This window comes from Ursus maritimus (assembly GCF_017311325.1).
Source record: "Ursus maritimus isolate PB19 chromosome X unlocalized genomic scaffold, ASM1731132v1 scaffold_X1, whole genome shotgun sequence".
Classification (NCBI taxonomy): Eukaryota; Metazoa; Chordata; class Mammalia; order Carnivora; family Ursidae; genus Ursus; species Ursus maritimus.
In genome coordinates, this window is record NW_024423319.1 from 5,147,316 (window position 1) to 5,160,933 (window position 13,618).

The 13,618-nt window shown below is 41.7% G+C and overlaps 1 protein-coding gene across 1 annotated transcript; it reads left to right on the forward strand.

Moving 5' to 3' along the window:
* The first annotated feature begins 626 nt into the window (after positions 1–626).
* LOC103672962 (olfactory receptor 11A1-like) lies at positions 627–1,532 on the forward strand. The gene has a single exon (XM_008701674.2). The coding sequence runs from the start codon at positions 627–629 to the stop codon at positions 1,530–1,532; it is 906 nt and encodes a 301-aa protein (XP_008699896.2).
* The last annotated feature ends 12,086 nt before the right edge of the window (positions 1,533–13,618 follow it).

Below are 13,618 nucleotides of genomic sequence, written 5' to 3' on the forward strand. Positions count from 1 at the left end.
TCTCCAGAAACTACCATTCTGCAATTTCATGGATGTTACTATCAAACAAGCATGGATGGCCCAATACCATCAATGGAATGATTCTTTGCCTCAGTCCTGGCATTTCAGCTCCCATTTCATGCTCTGGTAAAGAAGGTCATAAATATTACTTGTTATCTGGCCTGTCATTTCTTTGAATTGTCAACATTGAGTAAAGATTTTCCTTGGGAATTTCTTCTGTCCAAAATGGCACCAAGGGTGCCAATCATGGGCTCTACACACCTCCTTTAAATGTGAATTTGGGGGTCTTGACCTGCTACCAGTACAGTTGTGTTCTGGATTGTTCCCTAAAGGATGGGGTAGATTTCCACTGAGCCATTCCTTCTACCATTTAGTCTCATCTATTCCACCCCTTATGAAATGACAGGTTCAGTTGATTTCTATAAAATAGCTTTTCTGCGGGCAAATTTAACTGGCTACCATGAGAACAATCCCCAGGAAATGCCCTCATCAGTGCAGAGCTCTAACAACTGATAGAAATGGACCATGTAGGGAATCTTAGTGGCTGAGGGATCTGATATAACAGGATGGAGAAACTGACACTTCCTTGGGAACTTCTGACTTCTGTGGAGCCAGGAAATACCACTATGACGGTGACTGAGTTCATCATCCTAGGGTTTGGAGACCTCAAGGGATTGGGTCCCTTGCTCTTCCTGGTGTTTGGCATTGTCTACCTAGCCACCATATCTGGGAATCTCCTCCTCATGGTTCTGGTGAGCACTCAGCGGGGACTCCAGATACCAATGTACTTCTTTCTGGCAAACCTCTCATGCCTAGAGGTCTGTTATACATCCAACATTGTGCCCAGGATGCTGGTGGACTTGTTGAGAAAGAACAGAGTGATCTCCATGGCAGGCTGTGTTATGCAGCTTTACTTCTTTGGGGCTCTGGGCAGCACTGAATGCTATCTTCTGGCAGTGATGTCATATGACCGCTATCTGGCTGTCTGCCGGCCCTTGCACTATCCAACACTGATGCATGGAACCATATGTGTGGGGCTAGTAATTGGTTCGTGGTTTAGTGGCTTCACAGTGGCAGCTGCATTCCAAGCTGCTATGGTAACCAGTTTGACCTTCTGTGGTAGCAATGAGATTGACCATTTCTTCTGTGACTTGAAACCTCTGCAGAAACTCTCCTGCTCAGATCCACAACTGGTCAACTTAGTCTGCATGAGTCTGACAGTGCTGGTGACTTTGGCCCCCTTTGGACTAACCCTAGCCTCCTACTGGAAGATTCTTGCCATGGTGTTGCATATACCTTCCATGACTGGTAGGCAGAAGGCATTCTCTACGAGTTCTTCTCATCTAGTAGTTGTGACCTTGTTCTATGGGACCTTGATCCTGGTCTATGCTGTGCCCTTGGCTGGTCAAGTGCCAGCTCTCAACAAAACCTTCTCCTTGCTCTATACGGTTGTCACTCCCATGTGTAACCCCCTTATCTACAGCCTCAAAAACAAAGATGTCAAGGAGGCACTGTGGAAGCTGAGGATTTGATCCTACAATGACGAGTTCCATTCAATTGACAAAAATGGTGGCAGTCTGAAGGTCAAGGCACTGTCTGTCCTCATCCTCAGGGAACTCTCAGCCTGATTAGGAAAGCATAGGATAGATTATAATATTTATGAGGTAAAATATTGGTTAATCCCCCAAATAATCTATTTAGCTGCTTTGGGGAAAGAGTTAGTAGATTTGTCTTGGTGTCCTTGAAATTATCTAGTTTTCCTTGAACATATTTGTACTTAGAGGGGAGGAGCACCTCCTAAGAGGGGAACTATTCTGGGATAAAAAATAAATAGTTGCTGCATATAATCCCCCCAAAAGCTCAATCATGAAAGTAAGTATTGGCAAGTGTGTTTTAGTTGTCTTCAATTTCGTGTGTGTGTGTGTGTGTGTGTGTGTGTGTGTGTGTGTGTGTGTGTGTTTTATAAATGAGACTGGAAGATTTGGGGTTGAAGGAGGAGTGATAACTGTGCTATCCCCATAAGATTAAAAAAAGATAAAGGTGGGATCTAATAAAATATATGGGAACCCACTAGAAGACTAGTTTTAGAGATATGTGCATTATACACAATTTGTTAGGCATGTGGATTGCCTCAAGGCACTCTTTTCTAAGTTGAATTTTCTCTACCATTTACGGCTACCCACTGTGTTTTCATTTTGTTCTTTCTGTTCTCCTCCCAGGTCCTCCTTCTGCTATGTACCTGAGTTTGCCTTGCTGGCCTCACTTGTGCTTTTGTTTCTTTTTTTTGTATCTTTTGCCAGCTACTTAACATTATCAACTGGTATATTCAAGTGACACTTTAAGAGAGAGGGAGATCAAAAAGATTCTGCTGTGATAAGGGAGAGAATACACGTATTTGTTTATTGAATAAAAAATATTTATTGAATATTTATTGAATGAAAAATATTTGTTGAAAAATATTTATTGAGAGCCTGATATTATCCAGGCATCGATTATGGTAGGTGTTAGGAATAGAATAGTGAACAATATAGATACAGCTTCTGACCTCAACGATATTACAGCCTTGGCGACTTTGGTGTTCAAATGGCTCAGCATTTATGTTTTTCACATTATAGACTATGTAGTTCTTGAGAGCACTGTCTATAAAGAGAATCTCTGTATATAAAATCCCAATATTCTTATTTACCCTAATTTTAAGAGTAATTATATAATTAATAGAAAACAACCTAATGTAAAGACCTAACAAAGCATTTAGTAGGACATAGGAACAAACAAAAATGCTCAAAATGTCCCTTGCTTAGTTAGATAAATTTGCCCCATTTTTTCCTTTAAGACCCAACTCAAGTTCTACCTTCTCTCTCCCTGACTGTCCTGTTCATGTCATTTCTTCCCCTGAAAAATTATTTCCCTTCATTTGACAAGTAGCATTCACTGCTCTCTATGTTTTATGTATATGCCCTATCTTTCTAGTGAGGTTATAAATCCTTCAAGGACAGAGAAAGAAAGTCCTTTCTAGCTGTACACTCAAGTACCCAGCATAGTGCACTACACGCAGCAGACCCATCTTCAGAGGATAAAATCTGAGCTCTTCAGCATAGAAATCAAGGTCTTCCATGACCCTGTTTCTGCCTCCTTCCCTAGTCTCTTCTCCCACCAGACTCCATCTCAGTTTACCATATCACACCTGTGCATCATTACTCATTCCCTTTGCCTGGAAGATCCTGCCCATATTTGTTTTTCACGTAGGTAATGCCCCTTCATCTTTTTCATGCATTATCATCCTCAATAGTAAGACTTCCCCGATCATTTTCTCCCATCCAACACATTGAGTGAAGGGATACTGCCCTGTGTCTCCAAGGACTCATAGTGGACCTATGTTAAAGCAGTAATCACATTATCTGGTGGTTTGCCACCACATCTTCAGTGCCTAGAAGAATGCTTGGAATAGGAGACACCCAAGGAATACTTGCTGGGTGACTAGCTGAATGTTATATGTCTTCCTTCCCTAGTAGATTATTATTATTTCAAGTACCACATATGTATTGATGATTCCTCCATAATTTGATGCTATGACAAATGCTGTGAAGGAAAATCAGTCTGCTGGGAAGGAATATAACAAGGATAACGAATTTGGATTGGGTTGGAAGTATCAGAAAAGACTTCTCTGAAAATATGGCATTTGAACAGAGACCAGAAAGATGAGTAAGAATAAGACAGGCAAAGATCAGTTATGTGGTGGGGTAGGAGAGGGGAGGATTTCAAAAGAGAGATTAGCCCACAGCAGGGTCCTGCAGTGGTAAAGACCTTGAAGTGTTTGGGATCAGAGAAAAGGCTAGTGTGGTTAAAGTGTGGTGACCAAGGGGAAGAATGTGGTAGGTGGGGCTGGGAGGTAGGCAGACCAGATAATACAAGGTTTCACTGGATTTCATCGTAAGTAAGATTGGAACTCTTTGAAGGCTTTTTAGGAAAGTGACGTGATCCATTTTATGCTTTAAAATCACTCTGGCTGATATGTACAGAATGACTTTTAATTCTAGGGGCTAATCAACATTAAGAAGCCAATTACGGCACTATTACAATATTACACGGTGAGAAATGATGGTAGTGTGGAGTAGTTGCAGAGATGGGGAGAAATGAATTGAGCTCTATATATTCAAAGGTAGAAATGATAGGGTTTGGTGATGAAGTATAGAGGAAGGCATCAGTAATAACTCTCAGGTTACTTGTTTGTGAGTCGAATATGTGGTTGGGTCACTCACTGGGATGGGAAAGCCCTGGAATAGCTCCACATTTGGGGAAGAAGAGAAATGATGAGATCCGTTTTGTATGAGAGTATTCTGATATAGCAGTGGGTGTTAACTAGGAGTTAAATATATTGGTCTGAAACTCAGAAGAGATATCTGGGCTAGAAATATGAATTTAGAATCCATCAGCATGTAGATGGCATTTAAAAGCCTGGAAATGGGTGAAATCTTGTAGAGAAGCAGTTTAGAAGAAGAGAACTCAGAATGGAGCTCTGGGAATTCCACCATGTAGAGGAAGAATAACCAGTAAATAAGACTGAGGAGCGATAGAGAGATAGGAGGAAATCCATACATCCAAGTAGAGGGAAGAGAAATTCTTTTTTTGAGGAAAGAATTGTTTAGGGAGGAAAGGCTGGTAAACTGTACTAAAGGCTGCTGAGAGGAAGAGCAAGCTGAGGACAGAGAAGAGTCCATTGTATCTGATAACATGGAGGATACTGATGACCTTACTAACAGAACTTTTGGTAGAGCGATGGGTGCAGAAGCCACACTGAAGTGAGATACAGGAGTGAATAAAAAGTGTAGATAACACTATGTACAGATAATTTTTTGGAGAAGCCTGTCTCTGAAAAGAAATAGATTTGGTGAGAGTTGGAACAGAGCTTAAGGGGAGATGTTTGTTCTTACAATGTGAAAGAATATAAAATATTTGAATACCATTAAGAAGAAGAATTGATTAGAAAGAGAGAAGTTGAAGATGCAGGAGACCAGGGGGATACAGCATTTTATGGCCCCTGCAAAGGTTGGAAGGTCCAAGGTCCACAGCCCATGTGAAGGGAGTGACCTCTGATCAAAGAAATGACACTTATACTCTGACAAATACGTATGGAATACCTACTGTGTGCTTGATTTTGTTTCAAGTACTAGAGTTACAACAATGAAGAAAGCATCATTTCTGTCTTCACAGAGCTTGCAGTTCGATGAAAAAGACATACAAGTAAACAGACAATTATAATCAGGTTGATTAATACTCTGATAATTACAGGGTCATATGTTAGTCCTGGGAAGAGTCATTGTTATGGGCTGAATTTTGTCGCCAAAAAAAAAGATATATTTTGGAGTCCTAATGCCCAGTACCTCAGCATGTGACCTTATTTGGATAGGGTCTTTACAGGGGTAACCAAGTTAAAATGAGGTCATTAAGGTAGGTTCCAATTTAATATGACTGGCGTCCTTATAAAAAGGGGAAATTCAGACACAAAGACACACACGGGAACAATGCCATGTGAAGATGGAGGCAGAGATTGGAATGCTATGTCTGCAAGCCAAGACACACCAAAGATTGCCAGCAAACCACCAGAAGCTAGGAGAGAGACATGGGACAGATTCTCTCCCTTGCTGCCCTCAGAAGAAATCAATGCTGACTTGATCCTGGACTTCTGGCCTCCAGAATTTTAAGGAAGTAAACTTTTGTTGTTTAGACCACTCAGTTTGTGGTACTTTGTTATGGCAGCCCTAGCAAACTCATCCAAACCAGTCTGAGGGAGGGGGTTTGGTCAGTTTAAGGGAAGACTGCCAAGTGGAGGTGTTATTTCAGCCAAGTCAAGATAAATAACAGGATTGCATGGGTGGTGCCTGGGGAGACCATTTTATGCAAAGCAGTCATCACCTGCAGTAGTTTGGAAGTGAAAGAGAGTATACATGTCCAAACGATTGCAAGTAATCCAGTGTGGCTGCATATAGACTGTGTGGGCATGGTGGCAACAACTGAGACCTGAGAAGCTGGAGCCAGTTCATGGAGGGCCTCTATTCCCGGCCATGGAATTTGGATTTTATCCTGAAGCCAAGTGATTGGCCTTTAAATACTCATTCCCCTCCCTACTATTCACCGGCCTAATGCCATTTTTTCCAGGAAGCCTTCTCTTACAACTACTGTGGAACTTTTCACACACAAATATGAAAAAGAACTTCCTTCTTATGTCTTCAAATATGCAGTTGAGCTCCTTGAGAGAAGGGGCTATGTCCTGTTTACCAAGATACATGCACAGTGCCGGGCAAGTGCTTGGTATATAGTAGTCTCTCAATAAATGGCTATCTGGTGTGTTCCTAGGAAGCATTGGGACTTCCTTGTTCTCTTTGGAGTGATATTCAGCACACTCCATATTTTGCCTTTCCTCCTCTCTTCCTCCTTCCTGTCACTGATGACCCAGCCACTTCCACCCTTGGCTCTCATTTCACTTCTCCACTTGGGTTTCTTTTTGATCAAGGACTCTGGGAGCTCCCAGTATGCTTCCTCCCACCCAAAATTGGCAGTCCCCACATCGGGCAGCCTCTCATGCCTTTAGGTTCCCACTGTCTCCAAGGGATCCTGGTTTATACTGTGCAAAATCCTGCAGTCCAACCTTGTCACCTAGCTTCTTGCCCCTGGTTCTGCCAGCCCTAGTGCTTAACTTAGCCTAAGCAGGGTCATTAGGTTGGTTTCAAGGAAGTAGTTCTGGCCAGAATGGACCAAAGAACAGGTGGCAACTTTGGCAAGAGGATGCAGTTGAGGCTACAGGATGCAATGGCATTGCTGGCTCAACAGGTGGGCAGGGTCAGATAATCTGAGCAATCTCCAACTAGGCCAAACTTGACCCATGGGATCCCCACTGAAAAAGGCAAACTAGGGCACCAGAACAGGAAATTAGAAAGAATGATAGTCAAGGCAAGATGCTGAGCAGAAACTATGTGCACTAGATTGAACTCATTTAAAAAGTACATACCCCCATTCCTACATGCACAAATACACCCCAACTTGAGGTAGCATGTGCATGCGCGTGTGTGCGCGCGCACACACACACACACACACACACACACCCCACAGACACAAAATGCTGACACAGGGACCGATGCCCACACTGGAAGAACTTGGTGTGACCTGGTTTGGTTGGCAAATACTGTAACACCTGATGTGTTTGCAGTTGGCAGGGAAAGAGGTACTCTTCACAAGTGCACGTCCCAAATAATAGAAATATCCCTTGAAGGGAACAAGGTCTTTTTCATTGTAATCGTTTCAAACAGATAGCTTTCTTTCTTCTTATACCAATTGAATCTGATACAATTTAACTTTTTCTGGATGACTCCAAGCCATCTTTATGGACACTCATTACTGGGGGCTGGGCTGAGACATAGGGTGTTATCAGGAGCAATGCTGAAGCGTATTGGTCTCTATCCCTCCACTAAACGGCCCCAGCATTAAGGTCCCTATTTACACAGACACTCATATTACCCATATACTTAGGTATGAATATATACACACACCATATTTCATATAAGTGTCTATATAAGATACATACATAAGTCATATTATACAGATACAGTATAGTTACTTGTAATCAACCTATTACCTCCTTGCAGCAAGGTTTGTAAGTGGCTCCTGTTCTTATAGCCAATAACTTGCTTCTTTCCTCACTTTCCTTCCTTTTTTGCACGCTAATTGTTGGGATTAAGGAGTTAGCGCCTCATTCACTGCAGAGTTGATGGTTTTAATTGGTCGCACCTGTCTTAGTTGAAGAAGGCATTTTAACTATAAAGAATTTCACTGGGAGATAGGCTCAGGGGGAGTTATTAAAAGCAAGTGCAAAACAGCTCCTTGGAAGGCCATTATTTTGCATTTCCCCCTGCCCCCACCCCCACATGTTTATTACTGGTAACAAGGTGAGAGAAAATGCCCTGACTTCATTAGAAACCTGGAAAAATAATTTTCTTTATCAATATCTTCCTTTCTTGCTAGGGCACATTTTGTCTGGAATGTGGTGTGGCAAAACGGCCAACCCCAAGCATCATTTTTGTCTAAAGGGCAGTGTTAATAAACTCTCTGGAGCTTCAGGACTCATCCCTGGAGAACAATCCCGTCCTCCCCACCCCTCACCCCCCACATACCTGCAGCAAAACAGCCACCTCATTAGCTCAACGTTGTAAATAACTCAAATAACTCAGACCCCGCCTAGGCTGGTGGTAATCACAAGTGTGCCACTTCAGGGAGGGGAGAGAAACAGTTTCAGACTGTTTCACCAGCATCTGTTTTACTTACATACAAACAATGTGCTCACCACAAACCCTATCTGTTTATTGAAACCAGCCTGGCAGAACCTAGTGTGACATGCCTTGGTTGGCAGATACCTTAACATCTGATCCGTTTGGCATTGGCCAGGAAGGAAATGTTTGCAAGCGCATGTCCCAAATAATAGAAACATCTTTGCACGAGCCAAGTCCTTTTCATTGTAATTGTTTCAAATAGATAGGTCTCTGTCTTTTCATGCCAAGTGAACCTGACATAATTTGCCCTTTTCAGGTTGATTACAGCCATCTTTATAGACACTAATCGTTGAGTTGGGCTGGGATGTAAGGGGTGTCCTTAGGAGCTATGTTGAGGTGGATCAGACTGTTTAATCATCCAATAAATGGCCCCAGGCTGTCCAGTTTTTTAGAACTATCCCGTCTCCTTTCCAAAGTCTTTGCTTTCTGATAATGTTGTTTATGCCTTCAGTAGCCCTTTGACATTTTCTATTCTACTCTGGAGTCAGAAACCAAGCAAAGTTACAATTGTGTATAAAGTAAGATTGAGAGCCTTAAGAGTTTTTCTATAAGTACTCTGCATGAGTTTTGGTGTATAGATTTTATATCATCTCTTCTGCCTGCTCTAAGATTTTTAAAGGTTAAGCCTTAGTTTTTTAGCTCTGAGAGTACTAGAAAATTATGGTTTCCAGGAAGGGAACTTTCAGATAAGTGATGTATCATCACAGTTGGGATTAATACCCATAAAGTAAACCTCACAAAAAGAAAGGATGTGTTTGGTAAATTAATACCTTAAGCAGAATCATAAGGGCAATTAATGCAAGTTTCATTTACATGTGAAACTTGACTATACTTCTCTGGATCCCATTAAGTGATCTACTCCATAATACAATTCACTGTACATATTTGGAAGGAACAATAGCAAAGAATAATACCTCAATCAATCCGGTGACAAGAAAGTTCATTTGCATAAAGTCAGCCTGGTACATAGACACATAGAGAATTCATGGAAGCTCTCAGTCCTTGGGTAGTCATAGTAGCAGCTGAAAAAAAGACAGAACCAAGGCCATGATAGCAGGGAAAGTTAAAGGTCCAGGGTGTCTTTAGCTTAAGAATAACTGCTGGGGGTCTTATCTCAGAAAGACAGAAATATGTCCACAAGCCTGAGTCACAGCCTTTTCTTGTACCATGACTGGAATGGGATATGTTTCTGAAATTAGTCTGTGAAGGAAATTTCTTTTTTTTTTAAGAGAGAGGAAGAGAGAGAGCAGGGGTGGAAGGGCAGAGGGAGAGGGAGAGAGAGAATCTTAAGCAGGCTCCATGCTCAGTGCAGAGCCCAACAGGAGGCTCGATCTCACAGCCCTGAGATCATGACCTGAGCTGAAATCAAGAGTCAGCCACTTAAATGATTGAGCCAGCCAGGTGCCCCTGTGAAGGAAATGTCTAAACAAGAAGAGTCAATATTAGTGGAGCTATTACTTTATAGGTTTGAAAGATATTCTGGGTTTTTACTAAGTCAGACTAGCCTTCCCACCAATTAATAGCAGGTAGCTATGTGCCGGTATCATGTTAAGTTTTTTTGCATGTGTTATTTCATTTAGGCCTCATGAACTTTGCAGGTGGATGTCAGTTCCATTGTGTAAATAAGGAAACAGCAGTTTTGTGAAAGTGATTCACGGGACCAAGTTAGTGAGCGGTCAAATTCGGTTTCAAACCCAGTTCTAACACCACTGCCTGCTATCTTAACCACTACCACATGCTGTAGATCCTTAAGAGATGGGATCAGACAAATACTGTAGGGTACTGTAACAGGTATATGTCAGTAACTAGGCTGAGACTCATGTCAAGGGGCCCTTCCAAACCCTACTTATCTTCCTCCAAACCCACAAGGCAATGACCTTCATTTAGTCCTGGTTAGGATGATGATTACAGAATGCATGAAAGAGAAAGGACAATATAAGTGTCCTAATTTCTTAAACAATTGTCCTTGAGGCCATGTCTATACAACCCAAAGAGAAGTTGTTACTCAACATTTGGAACTGTGACCAAGGTCTGACTGGCAACATGTTTTAACTTTCAGGAGCAAAATCGGCAACATCAACCAATCAGTCTTGAACTAGCTAGCATCAGCAGTGCAGTGCATGCTACTTTCATGTCACTGAAAAAAATGAGTGGTTATTGTTAAGAGCAAAGGATCAATGTCAAATATTATGTGAAATGAATTTTGCAAGTGAGATACTTTATGTGTTAAGAGATACTTATGAGGAGCCAAATAATATAGAGAGCAAGAATTGGGAGTACCAGGAAAGGTTTAGGAACAGTGTCCTTGATGATGCATGAATTGGTCATCTCATCATTCACAGGATTGATGGAAATATTGAAAAGGTCAGAGTTTGCTTCATTAAATGGCTTAATACCTTGCAACTGTGAGAATGATGGCTGAAGAATCCAATTTGGAGGAAGAAGCTAACTTGTTCTGGAAGAAACCCTAAACACAAGCAAAGTTTCTGAAAAGAAGTCAATGCATTTTGAGTGATGAATGAAAATAGGAAGGACTTGACATTTGTTTTGAACTTTCAAGGGAAACTTGACAAAACAAGGTGTTCTCAAGCAGAATAGTAACCAGGGTGGAAAATGGGTTTTCTAATATGACCGAGAAACAAATGATAGAATCTTCAGAGGCAAACTGTAGCATGCCATAGACCCTAAGATGGGTGCAGAATCCGACTATGGATGAGGATAATGGACTCGTATTGTTCTGCTAGCAATGATACTATCCATGTAGAATTCACTTCTCAAAGGCAGTCAATCAGGCTAATAAGATAAAAATACTAAAGCACTGGAGGAATTCTGTGATTGGCTTTTTCTTTTTCTTTTTTAAAAATTTTATATTTATTTGTCAGAGAGAGAGCACAAGCAGGGGGAGCAGCAGGCAGAGGCAGAAGCAGGCTCCCCGCTGAGCCAGGAGCCTGATGTGGGACTCAATCCCAGGACCGCAGGATCATGACCTGAGCTGAAGGCAGATGCTCAACCAACTGAGCCACCCAAGCATCCCTGTGATTGGCATTTTCGCCACAACAGGACCATAGTTGGTAAATCACTTTTGCAATTTTAATTGTGCTGAAGGCATTCAAAAACTCCTGTGGGAAAGACTTTTGACCATTTGTAGAATGCAAATGCATCCTCAAAAGATGAAAAAGTTAACCTCAGTTGAGGGAATTTAAAAAAATGTATCTAAGAATATAAAGTAAATACTCGAAAAGGAATTTCCAGTGATTTTGTTTTTAGCATCAGTGGAATACCTATTTAGTTTCCCAGTGGATTTCTGTGAAGGAGATAAGTCTCATTTAGATGTATAAGTTCTGATGTGTTTGTTACACAATCCCTCCTGTTACTTTACTAGTAGTGTGAAACACAGTTTGATATCAGCTTTATTAAACTCCAATCTTGATCAGCTGGAAGAGTAGTGAGACCTGACACCGTGTCCCCACACTTTGTGTCTTCATTCATTTTTATGCCAGCAATGATCTTGCACTACAGGTGAAGCTGGACATAGAAGGTAAACTTGAGGAGCCTGTAGAGCTTGAGAAGATGAAGAAAGAAGACGTTAAAGTTTAGAAATCTTGGAGCCTCTGCCAGAATGCCCTCAGAACTCCAATTCATTTGACTGGGTTCCTGATACCTGTCTAATCCTTGGCAGTCCTCTGCTCCTAAGGTCCAGAAATCTGTCTCTAGGCCCTCTCTTGGGAGTTCTACTTTTAGGTATACTGCTCTGGAACACAATTTTTAACTTTTCTTAATTAGTATCACTGCCCTGAGAACCATCCTGCCTTCTCCCACTTCCTAGCCTGGCTCCTTTGTATAGAAATGCTAATGTGGATGGGTTTCCCATGTGGAGACAGGTACTGTAGGCAAGCTTCCTTCAGGCCAAGGCTGAAACCCATTTTGCTTCTTCTTGCCCCTGACTTACCCATTTCCAGTTTCCTCTCCCTCTCTCCTGAGCAGCCACTGAGGTACCAGCAAGCCATCTGGCCAAAACAGTGGAGGTTGAAGTATAAATTGAAGCTGGAGCTCTTCTAATCTAGTATGACAGTTTGTGCTGATCAGGTTAATGAGGATAATTTTTCTTTGGCTTGTATAGAGACACGAAAATTTAATCTGATTTGCTATTAATTACTCTGTCCAATCATTAACATAATGTTTCACTAAATAGAGGAAATCTATTCATGTTGCAGAGGCAGTGTGTCAACCAAAGCACAATAATAGAAAAGTGTTGCTTTTTATGTTCTTCAGGGAAGCTTCTGACCAACATGAGTAAGACACGCACTTTGACACATTTCTCACCAGTAGGGATCGGCTATCCTGAGTTGTACACTCTCCTCCAGCTCCCTCAGGGAATTACATACATTTGTGAAAGATGGGGAATACAGAGATACACTGTGGTTTTGGGAACAAAGTGAAATTAATTGGCCCACAAGATTAAATAACCACATCTTGAGTGAAAGCAAGATAATGCTTTATCAAATAAATGAAATGGATTTAGATGGCTCTTTTGTATTCTTTTATTAACAAATATCTATTGAACAATGATTCTGTGTTAAGCACGTGCTGGGTGCTGGGGATGTAATGTTCAAACAAGACAGACACAGATACTGCCTTTGTGAAGTTTATCATCCAGGTAAAGGATATATATTTATGTGACTGTACATCTATATCTATGATCACTCAGATAATTCAGTTACAGAGAAATTTATAATGAAGTAATGAAAAAGTTGTGGTGCCTTAAGAACAGATCATAAAGAGACTGGGTGGCACCCAAAGAATGAGCCAGATGATAAGTGGAGTGAGGAAGGGGAGAAAGCACAGCGTGTGTGAAAGTTTTGAGGAGGCATGTTTGGGGAACTTAAAGAAATTCTGAGAGGAAAGAAGCTCTGAGAGCAAGAAAGCAGAAAATGATGGGGCGCCTGGGTGGCTCAGCGGTTAAGCGTCTGCCTTTGGCTCAGGGCGTGATCCCGGCATTATGGGATCGAGCCCCACGTCAGGCTCCTCCTCTATGAGCCTGCTTCTTCCTCTCCCACTCCCCCTGCTTGTGTTCCCTCTCTAGCTGGCTGTCTCTATCCTGCCGAATAAATAAATAAAAAATCTTAAAAAAAAAAAGAAAGAAAGCAGAAAATGAGACTGGAGACTGGGGCAAGAGTTACATGTTTTTTTTTTTTGGCAATTAAAGGGGCTCCAGGTGGGCTCCATGTCCTTGGATGTCATGACAGGTAATGTCGGTCACTTCCATGGGGCATTTGGGCTTCATCTAAGGACAATGG

Bases quoted from the DNA above. Each gene is read 5' to 3' on its own strand.
- LOC103672962 (XM_008701674.2), top strand. From the start codon at position 627: ATGACGGTGACTGAGTTCATCATCCTAGGGTTTGGAGACCTCAAGGGA.